Raw genomic sequence first — 23,057 nt, 5'->3', positions numbered from 1 at the left:
TAGATTTAAAACAGCGCGCATATAGACACACTTGAACACACGTATTTACTGCCTAACAAACCGATACACAAATACACACACCATTAACGGCATCTCTCACTAATCTCTCTCTCTCCCTCTCACTCTCTCCCCTCTTCTCTTTGTTAAATCATCGACGATGCACTCCGAATAAAGGTAAGAATCGACACATTTTAAGTGATTTTCTGATTTTCCTTCAAGTTTAATAATCTAATTCGGTACTTATACTCTTTATTTTCAGAAATCGACCCGTTTCTAAGTCATTTTTAGAAAATTATGGATGAATTTCCTGGAGGTATGTAAAAATTAACTTTAACTTATTTTTTTATTATTATACCTGTTTTTCAATATGCATGTTGATATTTTTGATTTTTAAAGTAAAGTACTTTTTTTTGTTGATTTTTTGTGAGATTGGCACTCTTATGATAATTATCCCTGCTTATAGATGCTTTTTTCCAGATTTATTGGTGATTTTATTATTTAGGATTACAAATATTATTTAAGAGTAATGCCTTGATTTTTTGTTTGACTGACACTTGTATGATGATTAGATCTGATTATAGATTATTTTTTGCTTATAATATAGGCTTACACAGTGTTGTGGAGATTTAGTAATGATTTTGTTAGTATATGATTACGCAGGAGATTATTAGATTAATGTGGTGATTTTTTGTTGTATTGACAGTCATATAATCAGGTTTGTGGTGATTTAGGATGTTTAAAAAAATTCTGATGTTTCTTATTATTTTTTTTGTTTTGTGGAGCAGCTGTAATAGGGCTTATTTAACAAAGAATTAGGAATAGATTTTTGCAGATAGTGTAATGAGTCATGAGAGTTGTGAGTCTTCAAATTGGGTTCCAGAGAAGCTGTATTATGTTTAGTTTGGTATTTAAAACACTTTATGTTCTATTTTTCGCATGTATTATGATGAATTATTGTGTAATTTCTAAAATGGATCATGTATGTACCGCAGGATTAAAGTGAATATAAAGGACATCTTCGTTTTCTGATTCTTGCTCTTATGTACTTAAACTGATAATTGTAGCCGCTTTAACCTTTTATAGCATTTCTAAAAATACAGATTTGTATGGTTAATTTACATTTTGTATTTAACATGAACTTTGAATGTGCTATGTATTTTACGGGTCGAGATCAGCTTCTTTGTTTGCAATGTCACCTCTGTAGCACATCATATGGTCTTGGCTGAACTGTCTGATTTGGTTTTAATATTTGTTATGGACCAAATTCATTGACTAATTTTAAATTAATGTGGTGATTTTTTGTTGTATATGATTACGCAGAAGATTTTTAGATTAATGTGGTGATTTTTTGTTGTATTGACAGTCATATAATCAGGTTTGTGGTGATTTAGTATTGTTGTAATTTATTCTTATGGTGATTTATTGATGATTTTGTTAGTATGAGTAGTTACGGTTTTAAGAATGATGTGGTGATTATGCAGATGATTTTTAGAATAATATTGTTCATGAACCATTTTAAACAAAGGTGGCAGTATCTTATAAACTTCCCCAATTCCTTTTATACTATTCCCATCTCCTCTATTTTTTCCATTAGACCAAATGCTAATCTTAGGCTGCAATCCTCTCACTGCTTCGATGTTAACCTTTGCGATTTCTTGGTACATTCCCCCATTAATCATCAAGTAATCTCTTAATTCACTGTAATTGCCTCCTACGGCTTTCAAAAGTGTGCTTACATATGTGCCTTGTGCTTGTGATAGCGCGACTAGTCCTTGGGCTTCCTTTTGTTTTGCATATAATTCGCAACTTGTTGTAGGGTATAAAATGTTGCATCGGCTATGGCTTTTTGAGCTTCTGCTTCCTTTTCCTCTTGGTATAGAATTGCTTCTGCCTCCTTTTATTTCTTGTACAACTCCTAGTTTGCTTCTTGTACCTGTGTTTCAATTAAATGGCAAGTGGAAATTACAGTGATAAATATCTAATTATAGATTGAGAGTGATACTACTGAAAATCGATCACTAATTTGTTCTTTTGCAGAAAGAAAATGTAAAAAAAATGTATGATAAGGAATTGTGAATGTATTTAAAAGACAAAAGAGTGTTGGGGAAAATAGAAAGGACTAGAAGAAAAAGGTATTGTGAATTTTCTACATTAAAGTTCGGAGGTGTAAAAGGTAGGAAACGACGTTAATTGTTAGATTGACAAAGTGATTATGTGCGAAGTAGTTAAATTTTCTACAATTTTAGGCTCTTAAAATTAGGGTGTTATAACAAGGGGTTAATATGTATGTCATGCAAGTTTTTAAAAGTTCAATATTGATCACCTTGGTTTTATATTCAACACTAGCATTGCTCAAGAACTCAGCCTTGAGCTTCTCCGTCTGAGTCAATGCATTCATGTAAGTCATATGTCATAGGCCTATTTGTATATTCGAGGATTCAACTCAACTCAAATAAGAATGTAATAAGTAAATAGTGGATCGACCGTCAAAGAGATCTCGCAAAGTAATATCTGTCAAAGGATTCAGAACAAGGTTCATCTACAGACTTGAGGAGTTAATTCACTGGAAGAAGTTCAAGAATTTGATCATGCCTCAGTGATATAAATCAAGATCGTGGATTTAATCAAATGACAGAGATCTCGTCAGAATATCATTAATTACAAGGATTTAATCTGAAGAAAATCAAAGCGTCAAAGTCAAGACATGAAGAAACGTCACGGAAGTTAGTCACTCATGAACCAGACAGTACATTGAGTGTCAACATTGAAGTGGTGGAATTGATTCATAATTTTCAGTGATTTTCAGAAGATCTGTAGAAGGATGGGTGTTGTTGAAGACTAGAATTAATTCTCTATTAATTAATTAAGTCATCTAATTTAATTAAGAAAATAAATTATATCTGCGAAGAATAATTTATTTATTAATTGAATTAATTGATTAATTAATTCTGAATTAATTTTAGGAATTTTCAGAATTTAAATTGGATTAAAATCTGCATTAAATCAACAAGACAATTGACAATGAACTAGCATGACAATCAGGATTGTCATACCGATTGTCATGCTAGGCCATTTTCAATAGTCTCACCGAAAGTTACACTAGGAGGAGGATTGTCTTGCTAGTTCATTCTGATTGTCATGCTAGTTCATTCTGATTGTCATGCTAGTTCATTCAGATTGTCTTGCTAGTTCAATCCATTATCCTACCGATTGTCTTGCTGAGCTTAGGATTGTCTTGCCAGTTCAATTCTATTCTGTTGATTAAAAAAGAAGCAGACAAGCAGCAGTTCAATTATCCATCCAGAGAAAAGAAGTCAAGAACATACAGAGAGAAAAAGCAGCCAAATATTTCATCTTATCTGCTAATTCAAAGATCAAATTTCTAGCTTGTAAAGTTAAATCCAATCAACTAGAAATCATTCTCTTGTTCTTGTTTAACAATCTAGCGGATCAAAATCCCTAGAACTTAATCTCAAATCGCGTTTAGCATTTGATTCTAATTATTGCAAAAATAGAAAAAGTTCATGTCGAATTTATTCTAGATTTGTGATAATTGATTTGAGATTAATACCTTGTAATCGATACAGTTGTTGTAACACCTTTCAAGTTTAATAATATTTTTATTTAACTTGAATTTTGTTTCACATTTTTTATTCCGCATTTAATTCGATTATTCGGTGCTGTTTGTATTCAACCCCCCTTCTACAAACACATTGGGACCTAACAATTGGTATCAGAGCCTTCTGATTAACGAACAAATCAAGATCCTAGACTTTTGTGATTTTTCAACTCCTTGAATTTTTATTTATTCAAAAATTCATAATGACTTCACATAAAGTTGGAACCGTTAAAATTCCACAATGTGATAAAGAGAATTATATCATGTGGAAGAAGAAGATGCTATTATTCTTACAAGTTGCAAATCCCAAATATTCAAACTTGTTAAAGAAGGGTATAAAAACTCCGATGGTTATTGAACCGGAGGTAATAATAGATGGTGTGGTGACTACTGAAGCTAGAACCTATCCAAAAGAGCCTGAAGATTTTACTCCTGCTGAGAAGGAAGAAGCCTCCTTGGATGCCAGCCTTCAATTAATATTAATTGATTCCCTTGATCCCTTGATGAACAGACATGTGATGAACTGTAAAAATTCCAAACACATGTGGGAAACTATTGAGGTGATTAATGAAGGCACAGAGGAAGTTAGGGAGAACAAGTTGGAAATCCTAACCTCTAAATATGAACATTTCAAATCAAATCCAGGAGAAGGAATTACTGAAGTGTTTGAGAGGTACAATGCGTTGATCAACAATCTGAACATCAATGGAAAGTATTATTCAATCAGGGAGGTCAACAAAAAGTTCCTTTTAACACTGCCAGCTCATCTTGAACATAGAATCACTGCCATTAGAGAAGCTAGAGATCTGAGTGAGATTTCTTTGGACAGGCTCTATGGAGTGTTAAAAACCTATGAGTTGGAGCAGATTCAATAGAAGGAAGTCTACGGGAAGGATAGAATGGCTAGCACATCTACTGCACTTGTAGCTGAAGGTCAACAACAACAACAATCTCAACAGTTAGAAAGAATGGTACAGTTTTCCAAGGGTGAGGAAAATGAGTTAGTAGCAGAATATGATCCTCCTACTACAAATCAATCAAGTGATGATTTTTATTCCTTGGAAGAGCTGGAGCAATTGGAAGATGAATCAATGGCCCAAATTGTCAAGAGATTCTCCCATGTCAGATTCAGGAGGAATCCCAAGCTTAAGTACAAGTCCAACTACAACAAATTCCAGAAAGGTGGATCTTCATCCTCTAACACCAGCAGTGGTGGGTACAAAACAGGGATGGTTGATCGAAGCACCATTAGATGCTATAACTGCAATGAGTTGGGACACTTTGCCACAGAATGTAGGAAGCCAAAGCAAGTAAGAAAGAACTCTGAAAGGGCTTATCTGGCAAAGGGAAGAAGCTGGGATGATACTGACAGTGAAGATGAAGATGAAGGAAATCTTGCTCTTATGGCTGTTGATGGAAAAGCTTCATCATCAAGAATAGAGGTAAAACTTTCTGATGCTGAAATGGTTTATCATCTAAGAGGTAACTTAGATTGTGCACGTCGTGATAATGAACTGTTAAGTTTACAGATCACAGACCTTGAGAAAGAGGTCAATGAATTAAGACTTGTGCACATTAATCAAGACAAATTAAAAGAACAGGTATCTTTTCTAGAGAATAGAGTTGACTGTTATAGAAAACTCGAAACTATTCTCAAAGACAAGATCACCGGTCTTGAGACTAAGGTTAGAGCCTACTTCAATTCTTGTTCGAAGGCTAAAGAGTTCTACAGTAAGCAAGCTGTTAATCAAACATCTGGAATAGGTTATGATTACAATGCTGCTATTGGAGAATTAGGCATAAACTCCCCTCCTCATGTCTGTGCTAAAGGGAGGGAAGTACCACATGTGCTTAAGGGTGTTGATGAACCCCTCTATAAAGCATCAATTGCTGAACCATTTGATGCGACCTCTTCTGTTATTCAAGAAGAAATACGTGCTGAGGATCATGCTAATGAGAAGATTGTTTCCAAGTCAAGTGAGTCGAAAGTTCCAGTCAAAGTTGTGAAAGCAACTGAGACTAACTCAGACACACATGAGTTGGATAACAATAATGCCATGTCTACCATGCATAAATTGCCTGCTGTTAATCACTCTCATAAAGCATGTGGTGTTTCTAATTGTATGTCTTGTGCTTTTAATATGATGTATGCTTATTTTAATGGTAAGCATGTGTCTAATGATAAGACTACTCCTCGTCAGCATGTGAATAACAAGAAGCATGATAGGTCTAAGACTGCTAGTCCTTCTAAGGCTAGAAAGGAGACATTTGTGCCTAAGCTTAAACAGAAATTTGTTAACGCTGTTTACAAGGTCAAATGTTCAGTCATTGAGAAAGTTGAGACCTTTAAAATTAAAAATGTTGTTTTGCCTGACAAAGGACAGTTCTACAAGTATGCCGGGCCCAACCAAGTTTGGGTTCCGAAGAAGGTCTAATCCATTTGAAGTGCAGGGCAGTATACAGGTGTAACCGGTAGTGTGGATTCTTGACAGTGGATCATCAAGACATATGACCGGAGATAGAGCCCTGCTATCAAATGAGGATTGAGAAAGCTGGCCCCCTGGTTACCTTTGGAGATAACAGCAAAGGTTTATCTGAGGGATATGGCTGTTTGCAAGCTGGGAATGTTATCATTGTAATTTTGTATATTGTGCTAGGTTATTATCAGGAAGCATTATCTAACATATAGCACCAGTGACGAGACTTGAGAATATTACGACATATCAGACACCTGCTGCACATTACACTTGGAATTGTACTCTAGTAAGATGTGTACAAGTGTACTCCTGGTTGGTAAGTCAAAAGAGGAAGTCAATGCACCACAGTTCATGGACTTTGCAGCTGCAGATCTATTGGACTATGCAATTTCTTCTTCACAATCTCACTTCAGGTTGGTATGAACTAGTATACTGCTCAAGCAATCGTCAAGGACATGGTATGACACTCTAACAGAAGTTATAATTTTATATGAATAAGTAGAGTCGTCATATTAATAACTATCTTATCACTAAGCACAATTATATTATTTTATGTGTGCAGTGGTATATTGTTTATGCAACATAACAATTAGTATCTAAAGTACTTGACAAGTATCGGTCAATGATATCTTGTTAACATTATGTTGCAGATATTTGTAAGCTTTTGACATGAATGAGAATTACTTAGACTTTACCCTAAGTGATCAATGTTTTATCAAAAACTCATTCATATTGAAAAACAAAATCAAACTTCTTTCTACATTAGTGATTTCTTATGTCATGTAAAATCTTTTGAAATCACTATTGTAAATCATTTTCTCTCTATTTACCATATATTCTGTGTTACAAGTTCAGTCTCCAATGACTTTCTTTCATTGACAGTCATGAGGTTGAAAACCCACAACGTCTATCCCAGACTGTAAAGACAAACACAAAAACAGAACCAACCAACACTCTTTTACCACTAAAAAGTAGTATGAATGAGCGTGAGGGAGATAGTGCCTAGTGCACCACATAAGGAAGGTTCTGTAGTCAACCCAGTAGCTCTGTCTCATACATAGATGAGTAGTATTTAAACCGAGACAACTGCTAGCCCCCATACATCTTCTCAAAAAGATGTAATGGCTGAAAAGGCACAAAAACAGTTACTAGATTCATTCTCTCAACAGGGTGAGTCTATTGAATTTTGCCTGTTGGCCAAGGTATCCGATGTAGTGTCACCACTTCAAAAATAAACAATTCTTGATGCACAAGGAGAGGTTACACACACAAAGGATGAGTTGACGGAAACAAGAGTTTCGACCATTTTAAGGTCAGATTTGATTGTTCAAGGTTCGTTAGTGGACCAATTGCCTTTACAGGATTTAGGAGAGGATACTGATCCAAAAGCCATATATCAGTGGTTAGTGTTTACCTCCCCAGGCTTAAATCCCCTGGATGCATCTGCGGATAGTGGATCTGACATAGGTGCAGATCGGCAACTTGTTGACAATGATTCAGATATTACCTGATAAGTCACAAGGAAGTGTCTTCACAGACATTAGAAGGGAACTTTGATCTTTATGCTAAAATCGTTGGATCATTGTTTACCTTCCCAGAATTCAAATCTGGAACCCTAAAAGGGAAACTAGCAACTTGTAGATTATGACTCAGATTTATCTGACGAGTTTAACAAGGATGGGGATTTGTGAACTCCCATTGCACCACCTGTGACCTCCTTAAGGATGGCTAAGGTGATTTTCCTTGCAGGTACAGCTGGATTATGGAGCTATGAGAGAAGAGTGATACACTTGTGAGAATGAGTGTAAACACGAGTGGAGAGAAGAGTGAAATACATGTGAGGTACACTAAACAGAATCACACACTCACAGTGAGGAAGAAAGAGAAACTACTTGTTATTTCTTTTCCAACCAAGTGAAATATGAGAACTCCTTCAGACGACGGCATACATTCCTTCTTTAAGGGGGAGATAAAAGCTTAAGTAATAGTTTGGAGGATTCCTCAACTAAGGGGGAGAAATAGCAGGGAGGAAGAAAAAGATCATATGTACACTACACCACACCATTGTTGTTTGTAACTACGGATCCTATTGTACGGGAGAGGTGGTAAACACAAGGTGATTTTCTGATAAGGGAAGAAGCTGTTAAGGGAGTACCATTGGTTTTATCTGCGGATCCTATTGTACGGGAGAGGTGGTAAACGAAGGTGATCTTCTTTAATCAGTTGATTCTCATAGGGGGAGAAGCAAGAGATATATGGGCTTCTCAACAGGAAATGTGGTTGTACAAATGAAGATGGAACTACTTGAAGATATGTTCAGTCTAGAGGAACATCTACTTGGAATCTGGAAAATGTTAAATCTAGTCCAGAACTTTTCTACTATTTACTTTGCATTTCTGTTTATATCTTTTTCTTATTTGTTAGTTGAGTTATCCTCTAGGTATTTGTGTGTTATTGTCTAACAAACAAATAGGGGGAGATTGTAAGTCATATGTCATAGGCCTATTTGTATATTCGAGGATTCAACTCAACTCAAATAAGAATGTAATAAGTAAATAGTGGATCGACCGTCAAAGAGATCTCGCAAAGTAATATCTGTTAAAGGATTCAGAACAAGGTTCATCTACAGACTTGAGGAGTTAATTCACTGGAAGAAGTTCAAGAATTTGATCATGCCTCAGTGATATAAATCAAGATCGTGGATTTAATCAAATGACAGAGATCTCGTCAGAGTATCATTAATTACAAGGATTTAATCTGAAGAAAATCAAAGCGTCAAAGTCAAGACATGAAGAAACGTCATGGAAGTTAGTCACTCATGAACCAGACAGTACATCGAGTGTCAACATTGAAGTGGTGGAATTGATTCATAATTTTCAGTGATTTTCAGAAGATCTGCAGAAGGATGGGTGTTGTTGAAGACTAGAATTAATTCTCTATTAATTAATTAAGTCATCTAATTTAATTAAGAAAATAAATTATATCTGCGAAGAATAATTTATTTATTAATTGAATTAATTGATTAATTAATTCTGAATTAATTTTAGGAATTTTCAGAATTTAAATTGGATTAAAATCTGCATTAAATCAACAAGACAATTGAAAATGAACTAGCATGACAATCAGGATTGTCATACCGATTGTCATGCTAGGCCATTTTCAATAGTCTCACCGAAAGTTACACTAGGAGGAGGATTGTCTTGCTAGTTCATTCTGATTGTCATGCTAGTTCATTCTGATTGTCATGCTAGTTCATTCAGATTGTCTTGCTAGTTCAATCCATTGTCCTACCGATTGTCTTGCTGAGCTTAGGATTGTCTTGCCAGTTCAATTCTATTCTGTTGATTAAAAAAGAAGCAGACAAGCAGCAGTTCAATTATCCATCCAGAGAAAAGAAGTCAAGAACATACAGAGAGAAAAAGCAGCCAAATATTTCATCTTATCTGCTAATTCAAAGATCAAATTTCTAGCTTGTAAAGTTAAATCCAATCAACTAGAAATCATTCTCTTGTTCTTGTTTAACAATCTAGCGGATCAAAATCCCTAGAACTTAATCTCAAATCGCGTTTAGCATTTGATTCTAATTATTACAAAAATAGAAAAAGTTCATGTCGAATTTATTCTAGATTTGTGATAATTGATTTGAGATTAATACCTTGTAATCGATACAGTTGTTGTAACATCTTTCAAGTTTAATAATATTTTTATTTAACTTGAATTTTGTTTCACATTTTTTATTCCGCATTTAATTCGATTATTCGGTGTTGTTTGTATTCAACCCCCCCTTCTACAAACACATTGGGACCTAACAATTCATTATCTCCACCTCTTTCTGCAAATCTGCCTCCCGTAGTGCCATTGCCTTCTTTACCTCCACCTCAGCCACATGTGCGTTTTTTGCCCACCCTGCCTTCCTCTTCGCCAGCTACTTCAGCCTCCCTCTCATTCTCAAAAACCTTCACCTCCGCCTTTACTCTTATCTCCTCCTTCCTCCCCTGCCCCTGCCTTTGTGTCGAAATAATCTTTGTCTCTGCATCAATTTTGACATGGTTTGGGAGCTTGTCAATAATACCCTGAACAAGCTCTTTGATATGGTTTGAGAGCTTGTCATGGGGAGAAATGAGCTTGGCATACTTCAAAAGGTTGTCATTGTCGAGGCGCGGGCCAATGGTGAAGACAGCAAGGAGAATCCATGCTTTTTTCAAAAATTTTATGTCGGTGATTCCTAAGCCATGCATGACTAGGTATTCTGACTTTACGTTTATTTATGATTTTCCATTTATGAAATTACAAGGAAACTGAAGAGACATTTGGACATATCTATCTAACCGGGCTTTACGAGTGCTAAGAAAGTGTCTAATCATCGCTCTTAATTTCTTTCCTGTATGTTTTATGTGTAAGATGTTACTTAGAAAAGATATTTATGATTTACAGCCTTATGGCCTCCTCATATTTGATTTTTTCCATTCGCCTTTCACTGAGAATGTTATCACGAATCGGTCACGTTGCATATAAGCACCTTGATAATGTTATTAGAGGTGGTGATTTATTGATGTTATGATTAGGATTTTGGTGATTTAGTAATGATTTTGTTAGTATGAGTAGTTATGACTTTTAGAATGAGGTGGTGATTATGCAAATGATTTTTTGTTATTCTTACAATTCTGTAATGATTAGTTCTGATTATTGATAATCTTTTGTTTTACATATAGGCTTAGAATTACGCAAAAATGTTTTTATGTATCTTTTTTGGATATATTGAGACTCATATGATGCTTGGATTATGATATTTGCAGGTAGTATAAGATGGAGCGCACGCCTTATACTACATAAACTACGCAGACCAGTTGCTGGCCCAATTCACATTAATTTGGAAGAAGTCGAAGTTGAAATTATTGACGCGGGAGGCAATAATGTAGAAGATAATATAGCTGTAGAATAAGAGATAGAAAATGATGTTGATAAGGAGATTAGCAATATACAAACTGATGAACCAGCAAGAGGTATTTCCTTATTTCTTCTTGTATAAAATTATTGTATTATAAATTCATCCATAATATTAGTACTTGTCTTCTATTACAGTGGTTTGATGTTTGGCAGTACAAGTGTCATAAATTTGAAGAGTTTAGTGATATTTTTGATATTAAAAGTGGAGTGTGGTTTATTCCGTCGTGTTACTTAATTTTGTTACAGAACCTGAAATAGAAAATGATGCTGAGCAGATGATTATCAATGTACAAATAGATGTTCCAGCAGGAGGTATTTGCTTCATTATTTTATAAAATCATCCTCTAATATTTTGTTATAATATTAGTGCTAAACTGCTGAATTGCCTTAAAATATTGCTTTCTGTAGGGGAAGTTGTTGTTTATAATTCGGATGATGATTTTGTAAATCCAGCACCGTGGTCGAAAAAGAAAAATGATGTCTGTGAATAAAAAAAAAGTCAACAAAAGACTTGCAGTTAAGGTAAAATCATATAATCTATTGGGTATTAACCAGTTAACTAATTGTCTAATTTTGTAGGGGAAAAATGATGAAAAGCAAAGAAAAAAACAAAGAGGAAATTGCGGGAATGATAAAGAAAAAAAGAAGCTAAGAATCATAGATGAGGTACATAAATCACCTTAGATTTGCAGAGATTATTTAATAGTAAAAAACATTTCACCATTGAATTTATACTTCATATTTTGTTTGGGAAACTGATGAAGACGTTCTCGGACAACAAAAAATTGTAAACAACGAAGCAGAAATGAAGGGAAAGATGAGAAATCTGAAAAAGGTAATTTGTAGCATTTAAAATTTTAGGAATGAGTTACAGGTGCGTATCTGTGATGCGCTATGTATCTTGCTAGCTTACCCACCTCACTGTACTTTTTTGTTCTTGGGGTCTTCATATTTTTGAGAGAGAAGTGATTATTTAAGAGACTTATGGTGAGATTTTACATGAATGAAACTGTGAAAGTGCTGTGTTTATAGGTAGGCTAGTACATGAGTGTAAGACTACTCCTTTGGTATCATGTGTACATCTGTTTTAGATACGAGACATTAAAAAAATGAAATGATACAAGAAAAATGAAGAAATGTGAATAAAGTGATGGAAATATTTAATATTTTTTATATAAAATTAGTGTAGAGAAAAATAGTTGTGAATCTAAATGAGTGTAAATAATTTTATATTATAATTTTCTTACAAATTTGATAAATTTTAAAATATATAAAATCGGATGAAAAAAGTATTAATATGTTTAATACTTGTAAATGTGTTTCAAGGGGAATGTAAAAGGGAAACCTGAAAGAAGAATAGCGAAAGAAAAAATTGAGCAAAGAACTGAGATTGCAAAGAAGGTACGATCAGTATCCATTTTGAGAACCTTTTTAATTGAATACACATTAAAATCAGCACTATATATTACCACATGTAGAAACGTAACTTTTTACGTTGTGCAGGATGATGACATTGCAAAAATTCGCAACTCCCCTAGGTTGCTGACTGACATGATATATGCACTGTCAGATGAACAACAACAATGGGTTAGAGATGCCGGTTTTGAGAGTCTCTTAAATTTTGAGTTGGTGGAAATCCCCCAGAGGCTAGCTTATAAGGTTCTTGAAGCATTTGATGACAGAAGTTGCACATTAATACTGAAAAGGGGGGATATAGAAATCACTGAGCAAGCTGTGCACGATGTAATTGGACTGCCATGTAGAGGAGCAGACATTGAGTTTGGAAATGATTAAATGATTAGTGAAAGAATTGATAATTGGAGATCACAGTTCCCGGTCACTGAAGGCCAGAGTTTGGTAAAAGCTTGTGAAGTGTTTGATCGCATTAAACAAACAGGGGAGGTCAACGAAATTTTTAAGATGAACTTTCTGGTGGTGATGACAAACGTGTTGATACGATCAAACACTAATAATTTTGTGAGCCAAACGATTCTGTTTTTTCAAAGATAACCTTGACAAATGCGCCAATTATAACTGGGCAGCATATTTGATAAAAAGTTTAGTGATCACAAAAAAAAGGTGGCTGCGGACTTCTTCATTATTTTATACCGGACCAATGATTGTTTTGCTCGTAAGTTCTGTTTATATGTAAGTAGATAGAATTTGAACTTTTACAAAAATTATTTGACCACTTGTTCATTTTTGACAGATAATGTACGTTGATCGAGTATGTTTTCAAGGCAAAAAACTTGTCCTAAGACTTTATCCAGCTTTTAGAGGATGGACAAAAGAGAAATTGAAGGAAAGGGAAGTGATGGAAGCTGAAGACAATGCATTTGGTTCTGGAGTAATTTTAAATTTAGCAACAATAGAAGAATTGGAAGAAAATGAGAGATTATTTTGGAAGGTAAGTACAGTACACATATTTGTGTATTATCCAATGTAATTTGTTTCTAACAATTTTTTTTGCATGTTTAGAGAAAAGCTTATACAGAAAATGAGGAAGAAGTTCCTGAAAATGAAAACGAAGATACAGGATTCAATAATAGATTGAACATAAATGACAAGCCAAATGAGGTATATTCATGCATTTAATTCTTTTTTTTAATTGATCATCACAATGTCACACAAAACCACCACAAACACACTTAACTACCATAAGACAGATAATTAACCATATAGGTTTATATATGGCTAACTTTTAACATCTTCGTTTAGGAAAATGGTATTTCAGAAATTGAGACGCGAGTGGCCCAAATGGGAAAAGACGATGTAGAAGATGTTAATGGACAGAACGAAGCACATGAGGTAAATCAGTTCATTTTTTTATTTAAATACTATCATAGCATTGTCAAACTAACTACCACACACAATAGATTTCACCATATATAACAATGTAATTTGTTCTTCAAGAGTGGTGGAACACACTAAGTATGAAGGAAACTTTATTGATAGAGGCAAATATGGAACTAATTGAAGCCAAGAGTCAATATGAATCTGAATTGGAAAAAGCAAAACAATTACATCCAAATGACGAGAAAATTGATGAAATCGAGATGAATATTAAAGGCTTGTTCAAAGCAAATAAATGGATGGATAGTGAGAGTTATGAAGATGATTTTTATAAAAATGACATCATTCCAATATTTCCAAGTCAAGAAGAGCAAGCTCCCATTGATACATTTACTGAAGTTGAAAAAGGTGAATTACCACCAGATCATGATGACTATCTGGACATTATAGATTGGTTAAAATCTCCCGAAGGGATGTTGGAGATTGAAAAAGATTATGAAGATCAATTTTGTCCGTCATCCTCTCTTGGAATAAGTCAAGTCTGCAAAGAAGTGATGGAAGAACATGGAAGCAACATTGAAAACAAAAACCCAATGCCACCAAAAGAACTGGACAAAAAGACAAAAAGAGAGATCAAGGTGGGACAGCTTTCCGGTCACCATACATACAGAGAAACATTGATATCAATTCAAGTTACTCTAGGCAAGAAATTGCCGTCTACAGGTGGATGATTGATGAAAATATGGATGACACGTAAGTCTCTACAAATCACTACCTGTATTATAATAATCACCTACTGTATTATACTAATCACTTACACAAAATTAGCTAAAGCACCACATGTTAGACATTAATCACCTAAAATAACAACACTAATCACTTAAACAAAATTTATTTTAATTATGTAACGATGCAATTAATGACAATGACAAATCTGGCTGTTATAATGTTAACCGACATCTCTTAAACGATAGTGTTTAACAGTTAGTACATCGAGTCTCCTGATATTCTTCAATGAAATAATATCTTAATGGCACCTAACTAGTATAATCAGTAGTATATTCAAATCCTAGCTCTTAAAAGTGGTCGTTATTAAATTCCACTAAATAAATGGTTCATACTAGCTGCATGTCAATTTTAGGTGACATTAAGTGACTCTTACACTCAGGAGCCCATCTTAATACTGCTAATTGTTGTATTAAACAGTCTTTTTAAATGATTAAAATTCTTCTTTTCTTCCACAATTTTCCTCCTTGTCTGCTAAGTTAAAAGTATTTTATCTTAATCTCCAAGATTTCACAACTAATTTACTTATAAGTGCACCACAGAGGTGTCTCACCTAATTATCAATTCATCAGTGCCACACCAGGACATGGAATTACTTTTAGTTTATAAATGAGTACTTTTAGTAGGCGGAGATTATATTTTCTTGCTCATTATTTTCACTGAGAAAAATATATGTCCTAGTTAATAATGAGATATATTATTAAGTAAAGCACTACATGTTAGACATTAATCACCTACTGGAATACACTAATCACTTACACAAAATTAACTAAAGCGCCACATGTTAGACATTAATCACCTAAACGAACAATATTAATTATTTTATTATTTACAGAGCGAAAGTTTTTGTCTCTGGGGATTACACATGTTTCGCAGATGTGCTCAAGACACTAAAGCCAAAAGAAAAGTTGTCATGTGCTATTATCGATATATGGTCAATTTTGATGAATGCTAGAGAAAATTATAAATCCACAGAATCACCAATGCGTCTCTATATGGATATTGGTCTTTCGGTAAGCATTTGTGTATTATTGTTATTTTTTTGAGAGCTTCTGTGATAATTATATTAATGTATCAACTTGATAATCTCAAAATATCCAGATTGCACCTTTGGATGAAACAAAGACTAGAGAAGCACAATATGAACTTTTTAAAAATGATATGAAGCATTATTTTGAAAGATACCCAAGCAGAAGCATAGAAAATGCTGATTTGGTATGTCTCTGATGCATAAAAATATATTCTTTATTTTGGAACTTTTATTTTGGAACTACAGACTTAACTGTTTAATACAAAAAAATATGCAGATATTTTTCCCGGTGCTTGCATATGAACACATGTACTTGATCAGCTTCAATTTAAATAAACCAGCATTTGAAGTAATTGACAATATTAGGCGAGGGAGAACTGCTTCAAAGCAGTATGGTCAAAAGCCTAAAATGTTGATAAGTTGAAGTCAAACTAGATTGTTATTTAAATCAACTCTTTAATTTTACTAATCTTAAAATCGAAAGTGTAACATTAATTATAAAATGCAGCTCCGACACTTTGTGAATTACTTGATGGAAAATAAGCTTGAGTACATTGCACATTCATTGAAAAAGGTCACGCCTAAGTACATGGTAATGCCCTGGCAAACACTAGGCAATTACATGGATTGTGGAATATTCTTGATCAGGCATATGGAAACATACAAAGGGGATCCAAAAACCTGGATAACTGATTTAAAAGTTGAAAGTGTAAGCACGTTTTCTTACAGAAACACATAATCACTGTGAGAAATGTCGTATTTTCTTTCTTTAAACTGAAATGCTTTTTTCTGGTTTTACTCTTTAAACAGGTTGCCCAATCAGCGCAAATGTTAAAGCTTCGTCCAAAGTATTGTCACGCCATTCTAGCATCTTCTCTCAACGAAAAAAGAAACCACGTATTGGATGAAGCAAAAATTTTATACAACAAAAAGGCATCAGAGAAAGTGATGAGCATAGTGCTTGTAGCAAGTGAAGGCAAAATTGCAACTATCCACGGAAGGAAAGATATTAAAGGCAAGGTTTTGTTCCAAGATGACGACACCCCAGAAGAAGACACACCTGAAATGTGAATCAATTTCATATCATTAAAACTACTTCAATATTGACCTGGTTTAAAGATTGAGAAATAAAATTCATCATCTGAGATGTTGACATTTTCTATAACTATGAAATCAAAATCAAAATTTATATTGACTTAATTTTTGTGATCATTTTGTCTGGAGGAATTAAAAGGATGCCTGATGAATCTCGCTCGTACAGGAAAATCAGGCATCCAATAAGCATATCTTGAGTTGGTACTGAGATAGGATCCCCAATCACCAGGAGAAAGGTTCATTTCACTTTAGCCTCATAAGATAAAAAGCTCTCATATGTTCATGTTAGAGGAGTTCTAATAATAGGACTTCTGGTCATATATATCTTATCATGTATAAAATACTGGAACATGATATGCTTAAATTATAGGAAAGGTACAAAGAGAAAACTTAAAACATTCTCTCATGGAATGCCACTGTAACACTTGGATACTAAAACTGAAATGCAACAAAATATAATCTCTTTTACTATACTGTGATACCATTTTATTTTGGTTCAGTTGATACCATACTGTGCAAGTTCACCACAAAGATTTTTAAACTTTTAATAATGCATGTCATTTTGGTATTGTTGATTATGAAAAATTAGACATAACTCCATAAAATCACCACAAAGAACTGAAATAATCACCAATATTACAATGTACTAAAAACCTGTATTAAATGTCAAAATAGAAAGATGTCATTTATATAAGTGACAAATTACAAAAATGTTCTGCAAATTCAGAAAACTATATATAGCAAAAAAAGAAATATACTTCACAAAAACCTTCTGTTAGAATTTTTTTTAATATACCTATTTAATATCGATGAAGTCATTTACATAAACGAAACACTTACAATCCACAAAAACATCTTACGAAAAAATGAAAATAATTGATATCTAAAAATGTATATTAATAGGTCAACGTTGCTCCAATCAAACAGCCAGGCGTTTCTTCTTTTTGGGACAAGCCACAAATTGCTCCCTTTTTGGACAACCTCTTTTATCATGCACATACGAAAGATATAATGAGCACTGCCTCTTCCTCTTCTTGGCTTTCACTATGGCTTTTTCCCTTTCGCTAAGAAGCCTCTTTAGACTGGAACCTTTATTTTTACACTGGAGAGGTGGATGGATAGTAATTTCTCCATCTGGCTGCTTACCTATCAAAGTTGCCAAAAAATCTTTTTTGGTAGAAACATAATCATCATCACCCAGAGAAGAATGTAAATCTGTGATTATTTTTCTAACTAGCTCGAGTTTAGTAAGATCACTCCCTGCTTTACTCACACACTTATGGAAATTAAATCATATATTTGTCACTTCCGCAGATACAATCTCCATATTAGAATTTCATTTGAAACAACAACTTTTGACGAAGGCTTACTTTCAGCATTTTTCATCCTGCGATTAAGAAGAAGTCGCCTAGGTATCTTGAACACTTCAAAATGATTAAGAGCACAAAACGCGTGTCTGCATAAAATGCCGCACAAAAGGAACTTCTTACAAGAACAATTAGCATGTGTCTTACTGACTTCAACCTAAAACACAAAACAAAGAGTTACAATGCAAAACTAAACAAATCATAAAAAAATCACCAAAAGCAATGGATTAATCACTGATAAGAGAAAAAAAATTGACTGGATACAGATTAATCACAAAAATAACATGAACTAAAAAATTACCTTAAAAATCATGTCTTTCATTTTGACATCTCTCATTTCATAACACTTAATGCCATTTATCTCCGGGCCAATAGTTTGAATTCGCATATAATCACGAGCTGCCACAATTTCATCTTGCACTTTGTAAAAAATTTCACGCGTGTATAATTCCGCGGCATCATCCTCAAGGAAGAATTTAATAACAGTAGTTGGTTTACCAGATGTAGATTCATGATTCAATCTTTTTGTTTCGTTACGTTGCTTATCCATGGAACATTCAAAGCGAATATAGAACTCTGATAATGTACTGCCATTTTGATGAAAATGACTAAATAATAATTCTCAGTTTCAGATCTAGACATCGTCCGAATTAAACCATGTATTGGCTTATCACGAAAATATGCAGGGATCCATGACTCTCTCATATCATATATATCAGACAACCAAACATGATCTTCTAACTTGAATTCTTTCATAATTGCTTTCCAACCTTCTTCAAACTCATCAATATCTATACTTGTGGACCATATAACCTTTTTAATCTTTTCCATGAAATCAGTTTCTTTGCACAAGAAGTTGCCTAGCCACAAAATTTTTAAAAATACAAAGATCAAACAAATAAACAACTAAGAAGGACAGCCACATCACATTAAACAACTAAATCACCACTCTCATAAAAAATACAAACAAAGCAAAATAAATATACCTTAGCAGGGAACTTTTCAGTTATATGCCACATACACAAGCGGTGCCTGGTAGCAGGAAGATCATCGGTTGCTTTAAAAACAGCTGGTATGGCCTGCTTCATAGCTGGACATTGATCAATGACTAAACAAATTGGATTACGACCCATAGCCTTTAAAAATGTTTTAAATGCCCAAGTGAAATGTGTTACATCTTCTTTTGAAAGAAGAGTAGATGCAAACGTAACACACTTATTGTGTTTATCAACACCTGTAAATGGAGCAAAAACCATGTTGTACCTAGCAATAACAGTAATAAAATGACAGTTAATAGAAAAACAATAATAAATCACTACTAAACTTGCAGCCCTAATCATAATTTAAACTTGGTTCTTACTTGTTTGTATTGAATGTTGGATCAAATGAGACCGCATCACCGTAAAGCTCATAATTCCTTATTGACGTCGAATCAGCCCAAAACAGTTTGGTAATATGGCCAACAGAATCGACTTCATAGTCATAAAAAAAAGAAGGATCTGTTTCTTTTTTTACCTTGAATTTCTCAATTAACATTTGACCATCATAAGGACCAACATAAGATTTTAAATCTCGATCAAAATTACTGAAATCCTTTAACGTAGCTCCAACATTTTCATAACCCCCAACCAACTCCTTCATGAATCTAAAGGATTTACTTTTACCAATATTCACTTTACTAGCATCAAACACAAAGTTCATTGAGAATGTAGACATTTGATGATTACTTTTCAAGAAATGGCTACAATCTTTGGGAACAGATGGATGATTATGTACTTCAACAAAATTGGAGACATAATACCTCTTTCCAGGCATAAATTTTAGCACCATTTTAGCATCACAACCGCATCTGGAAGACTTAGTCCTCCTCTTCTTAACTGATTTGCTATTATTTTCATTAAAACCAGATTTGTTGCAAAGCAAATACTTACTTATTACAGTATCATCATCATCAGTTTTCTCAGCACTACGACGAACTTCAAATCCACATAAATTTACATACACCTTATAAAATTCAATACCAGATTCCAAACTTTCAAACACTTTGTTCACAAACGGTTTCGTATCATCCTCAACAGAAAAAGGAACATAATACTTATGTCCACCGGGACTAACAGAAAAACCAGAATCAACTTCTCCATTTTCATTACCTTCAATACTATGACTAATGTCAGAAGTATTATCAACAAAACTGACCGCTGCAATAAATAATGTACAAACATATTAAAATCACTAATAATCTACATAATAATTAAGACTAATAATCTAAACTTAAAGGTAAGACATATAAAATCACCGATATAAGGATAAAATCAATGAACAATTATAAAATTTAAATCTTGTTAAAAAATTATTGAATTTTAAAAATAAAATAACATAATCACTTATCATATACAATAGAACAGAATCCTAAGTCTAAAACACAAAAAAGCACCGATGTAAATGAAAAATCACTAAATTATAACAATTTAAAAACAAATATCAGAAAATCAATATATCAACATGAAAATAACATAATCACAACTAATAATCACCAAAAACTATAAAAAAACAGAAAATCACTAAGATTTCTAGAAATCAGATAATGAGAAGATAGATACAACTACAGAAAGGTAGTTGCATCAAAACATCAATATGAAGTGAATGCAGAAGCTTCAATTTACCTTGATTTGAGCTAATCTTCAATAAATCCTCAGAAATCATGACTAAAGCATAACCCCGCGAATCGAAACTGAAACTGAAAATGATGACCTCAATGATATCGACGTTAAGAATTTTCGATGAATATCAGTTTAATAGAAAGTTTGATGGAGCTCAGTGATCAATGATGAAGTTAGAGAGAGAGAAGGAGGAGATGAGAGAGAAAAAAACGGTTAGGCAGAGTTAATGAGTGTAATCTTTGTCTAATAATAGTTAATGTATAATAATATATATTTAATAATTGGATGGATGAGATTTAAGGATTGCACTAAATTTCAATGGCTGAGATCTGATCTCATATCTCATATTAAAAAGGGTTCTCATTTGAGCAAAAGCCTATATAAGTAATTAGGTGCATGCATAACTAGAATTATAGTGAAATTTTAGAGTTATACTTAACTTCGATTTTTTAAATACATATTTTAACAACATTTTATATATTATATTTAGATCTATATTTTGCACGGATTGTGATACTATTATTTTAATTTTGGGCCCGTACTTCTTAGTGGTTACCAACTAGTTATATTAATATTTGACTGTGACAATCCGGGTCAAATCCCGAGACTTTTTTTCGAAAACCGGGTCAAAGTCCTGATTATGAGTTTGAAATAAGCCGAAGCATGCTATCCCGAGTGCAGTCAACTTAGTGATCATGATTTGTGGGTGCACATAGTAGTACTACCTCCGTCCCACCAGATTCTCTACGTTCACTATTTGCGCATATTTTGAGGCTTCTATAAAGTATAGTTTCATAATGTTTTTTTAATTTTTTTTTGAATAATCAGAAAAAAAAAATTAAAAAAATATTATGGAGTTATGTTTTAAAGGAGTATTGAAAAGTCTGCCGAAAAGTAATGTATAAAATTCAATGGGACAGAGGGAGTAGTATTTTGGCTTATAAACTGAACAAAAATCTCAAATCTCCTCGATGTGGGACTGGGGTGTTACATTGAAAATTTTGCACCCCGTACTTGGTCGAGTACCCTCGGCACTGCGTGGATACGCCCCTGACAGAAACTGTCTCCTCAAGCTATCGCTGCTCAGTTTGGCTCAGCTAAATACTCTCTAGCTAAGGCAAGTAACTGTGTTTAAGAATGTGACTCCATTGTGTACTCTGGGTGCAATAAAACAACACATGTGGCATCCTACCTAGCAACTCGGTGGCCTATATGCCACCAACGGAGATGTTAGTGCAGATTTGGTCGGAATCCAGTCAACAAATGGGAAGAACCACAGTACATTAGTTTCAGTATCTCAGTTGCTCTTTGTTTTTGGTTCAGAATATCTGTTTGACTATCTGGCTAACGGTGTTAAGGGAATGGCAGGCCTTGGAAGGGCTCAAATTTCGCTCTCTCAGTTCTCAGATGCTTTTTAAACTTCGTAGAGATTCCTCAATTTTCTTGAGTTCTTCAAGATCTAGAAAAGGTGGTGTGAATTGGAGGATATTTGGTGCAAGTCACCAATGATGTGATGTGTCTAGGCATAGTGGGACGGAGATGTGAATCCTAGGACTTCATTCATGATAGGTGGGCAACAAATTGAGAACAATTTGTTGCAGTTTGATTTTACTAATTTGCAGCATCAAGACTAGGTTTCAGTTCCCCACTCCTCTTCCGTCAAACAACATGTGGTAATTTTACTTTACAACATCTTCATAAAATAGAGGTGCTTGTTACAGTGTTAAGTGTCTAGATACTTGATATTGGGTTATAAATTTTTGTACCATACGATTTCTTATTGAACAATTCAAAATTTACATATTGTTATAGGGAGAATTTCGTATAACAATGTTGTGGAGGTTAATGGGCGGAACAAAGATCAAGGACGGTGTTTGAGGGCGGAGGAAGGTTGTTTGGTGGTGGCTGAGCTTGTATGTGGACTCCTTAAGAAAGAATAGGGTTTGTTATTCTCTGTCAAGTGTCGACTCATGTCTCATACAAGTGCCTACGTACCCTATTTATAGGGATCAAGCCTCACGTAGTTCTTGGGGAACAAGTCACGTAGGCTAGGGTTAGGGTTCTCCAACCCGTGTAGCCCAAGCCCACGATAAAGTCAGGCCTTCAACCAATTAGTCACGTAAATCTCGACCGACTCCACACGCTTCCTATAATCTCACGGCATCTCCGTATTTCTTCCCATAATTATAGCAATAACCCGTGTCGGCCCCGAAATTTACGAGCAACTCAGTCATCTATAAGCCACTTTCCATGTCGAACACAAAGTCCTCTAATGCGGGCCGG

General features: G+C 34.1%; 2 protein-coding genes and 1 pseudogene across 2 annotated transcripts; all 3 read right to left on the bottom strand.

The window, feature by feature from the left end:
* Window positions 1-1,409: 1,409 nt before the first annotated feature.
* LOC141686008 (flotillin-like protein 4) lies at window positions 1,410-10,334 on the bottom strand (annotated as a pseudogene).
* A 7,257-nt stretch (window positions 10,335-17,591) lies between these two features.
* Window positions 17,592-18,786, bottom strand: LOC141682815 (protein FAR1-RELATED SEQUENCE 7-like). Its single transcript, XM_074487508.1, has 2 exons — window positions 18,416-18,786; window positions 17,592-18,271 (listed from the first exon to the last, which is right to left on the bottom strand). The coding sequence occupies exons 1-2, from the start codon at window positions 18,662-18,664 to the stop codon at window positions 18,050-18,052; spliced, it is 471 nt and encodes a 156-aa protein (XP_074343609.1). The 5' UTR covers window positions 18,665-18,786; the 3' UTR covers window positions 17,592-18,049.
* A 119-nt stretch (window positions 18,787-18,905) lies between these two features.
* LOC141686007 (protein FAR1-RELATED SEQUENCE 5-like) lies at window positions 18,906-20,817 on the bottom strand. The gene is made up of 4 exons (XM_074491074.1): window positions 20,778-20,817; window positions 19,475-20,312; window positions 19,101-19,377; window positions 18,906-18,974 (listed from the first exon to the last, which is right to left on the bottom strand). Exons 1-4 carry the CDS (start codon window positions 20,815-20,817, stop codon window positions 18,906-18,908), a joined length of 1,224 nt encoding a protein of 407 aa, XP_074347175.1.
* Between the last annotated feature and the right edge of the window lie 2,240 nt (window positions 20,818-23,057).

Source organism: Apium graveolens, chromosome 9 (genome assembly GCF_009905375.1).
Source record: "Apium graveolens cultivar Ventura chromosome 9, ASM990537v1, whole genome shotgun sequence".
Taxonomy (NCBI): Eukaryota; Viridiplantae; Streptophyta; class Magnoliopsida; order Apiales; family Apiaceae; genus Apium; species Apium graveolens.
Note: the sequence above shows the minus strand (reverse complement) of the source record. Positions and strands in the feature narration are given on the sequence as shown.

Excerpts from the sequence above, each read along its gene's own strand:
- LOC141682815 (XM_074487508.1), bottom strand. The coding sequence starts at position 18,664 with ATGGATAAGCAACGTAACGAAACAAAAAGATTGAATCATGAATCTACA. Across the intron at positions 18,272-18,415 it reads TGAAAGACATGATTTTTAAG|GTTGAAGTCAGTAAGACACA; the intron begins GTAATTTTTTAG and ends TTTGTGTTTTAG.
- LOC141686007 (XM_074491074.1), bottom strand. The coding sequence starts at position 20,817 with ATGATTTCTGAGGATTTATTGAAGATTAGCTCAAATCAAG. Across the intron at positions 19,378-19,474 it reads CCAACATTCAATACAAACAA|GTACAACATGGTTTTTGCTC; the intron begins GTAAGAACCAAG and ends TGTTATTGCTAG. Across the intron at positions 18,975-19,100 it reads CTGAAAAGTTCCCTGCTAAG|GCAACTTCTTGTGCAAAGAA; the intron begins GTATATTTATTT and ends TTTTGTGGCTAG.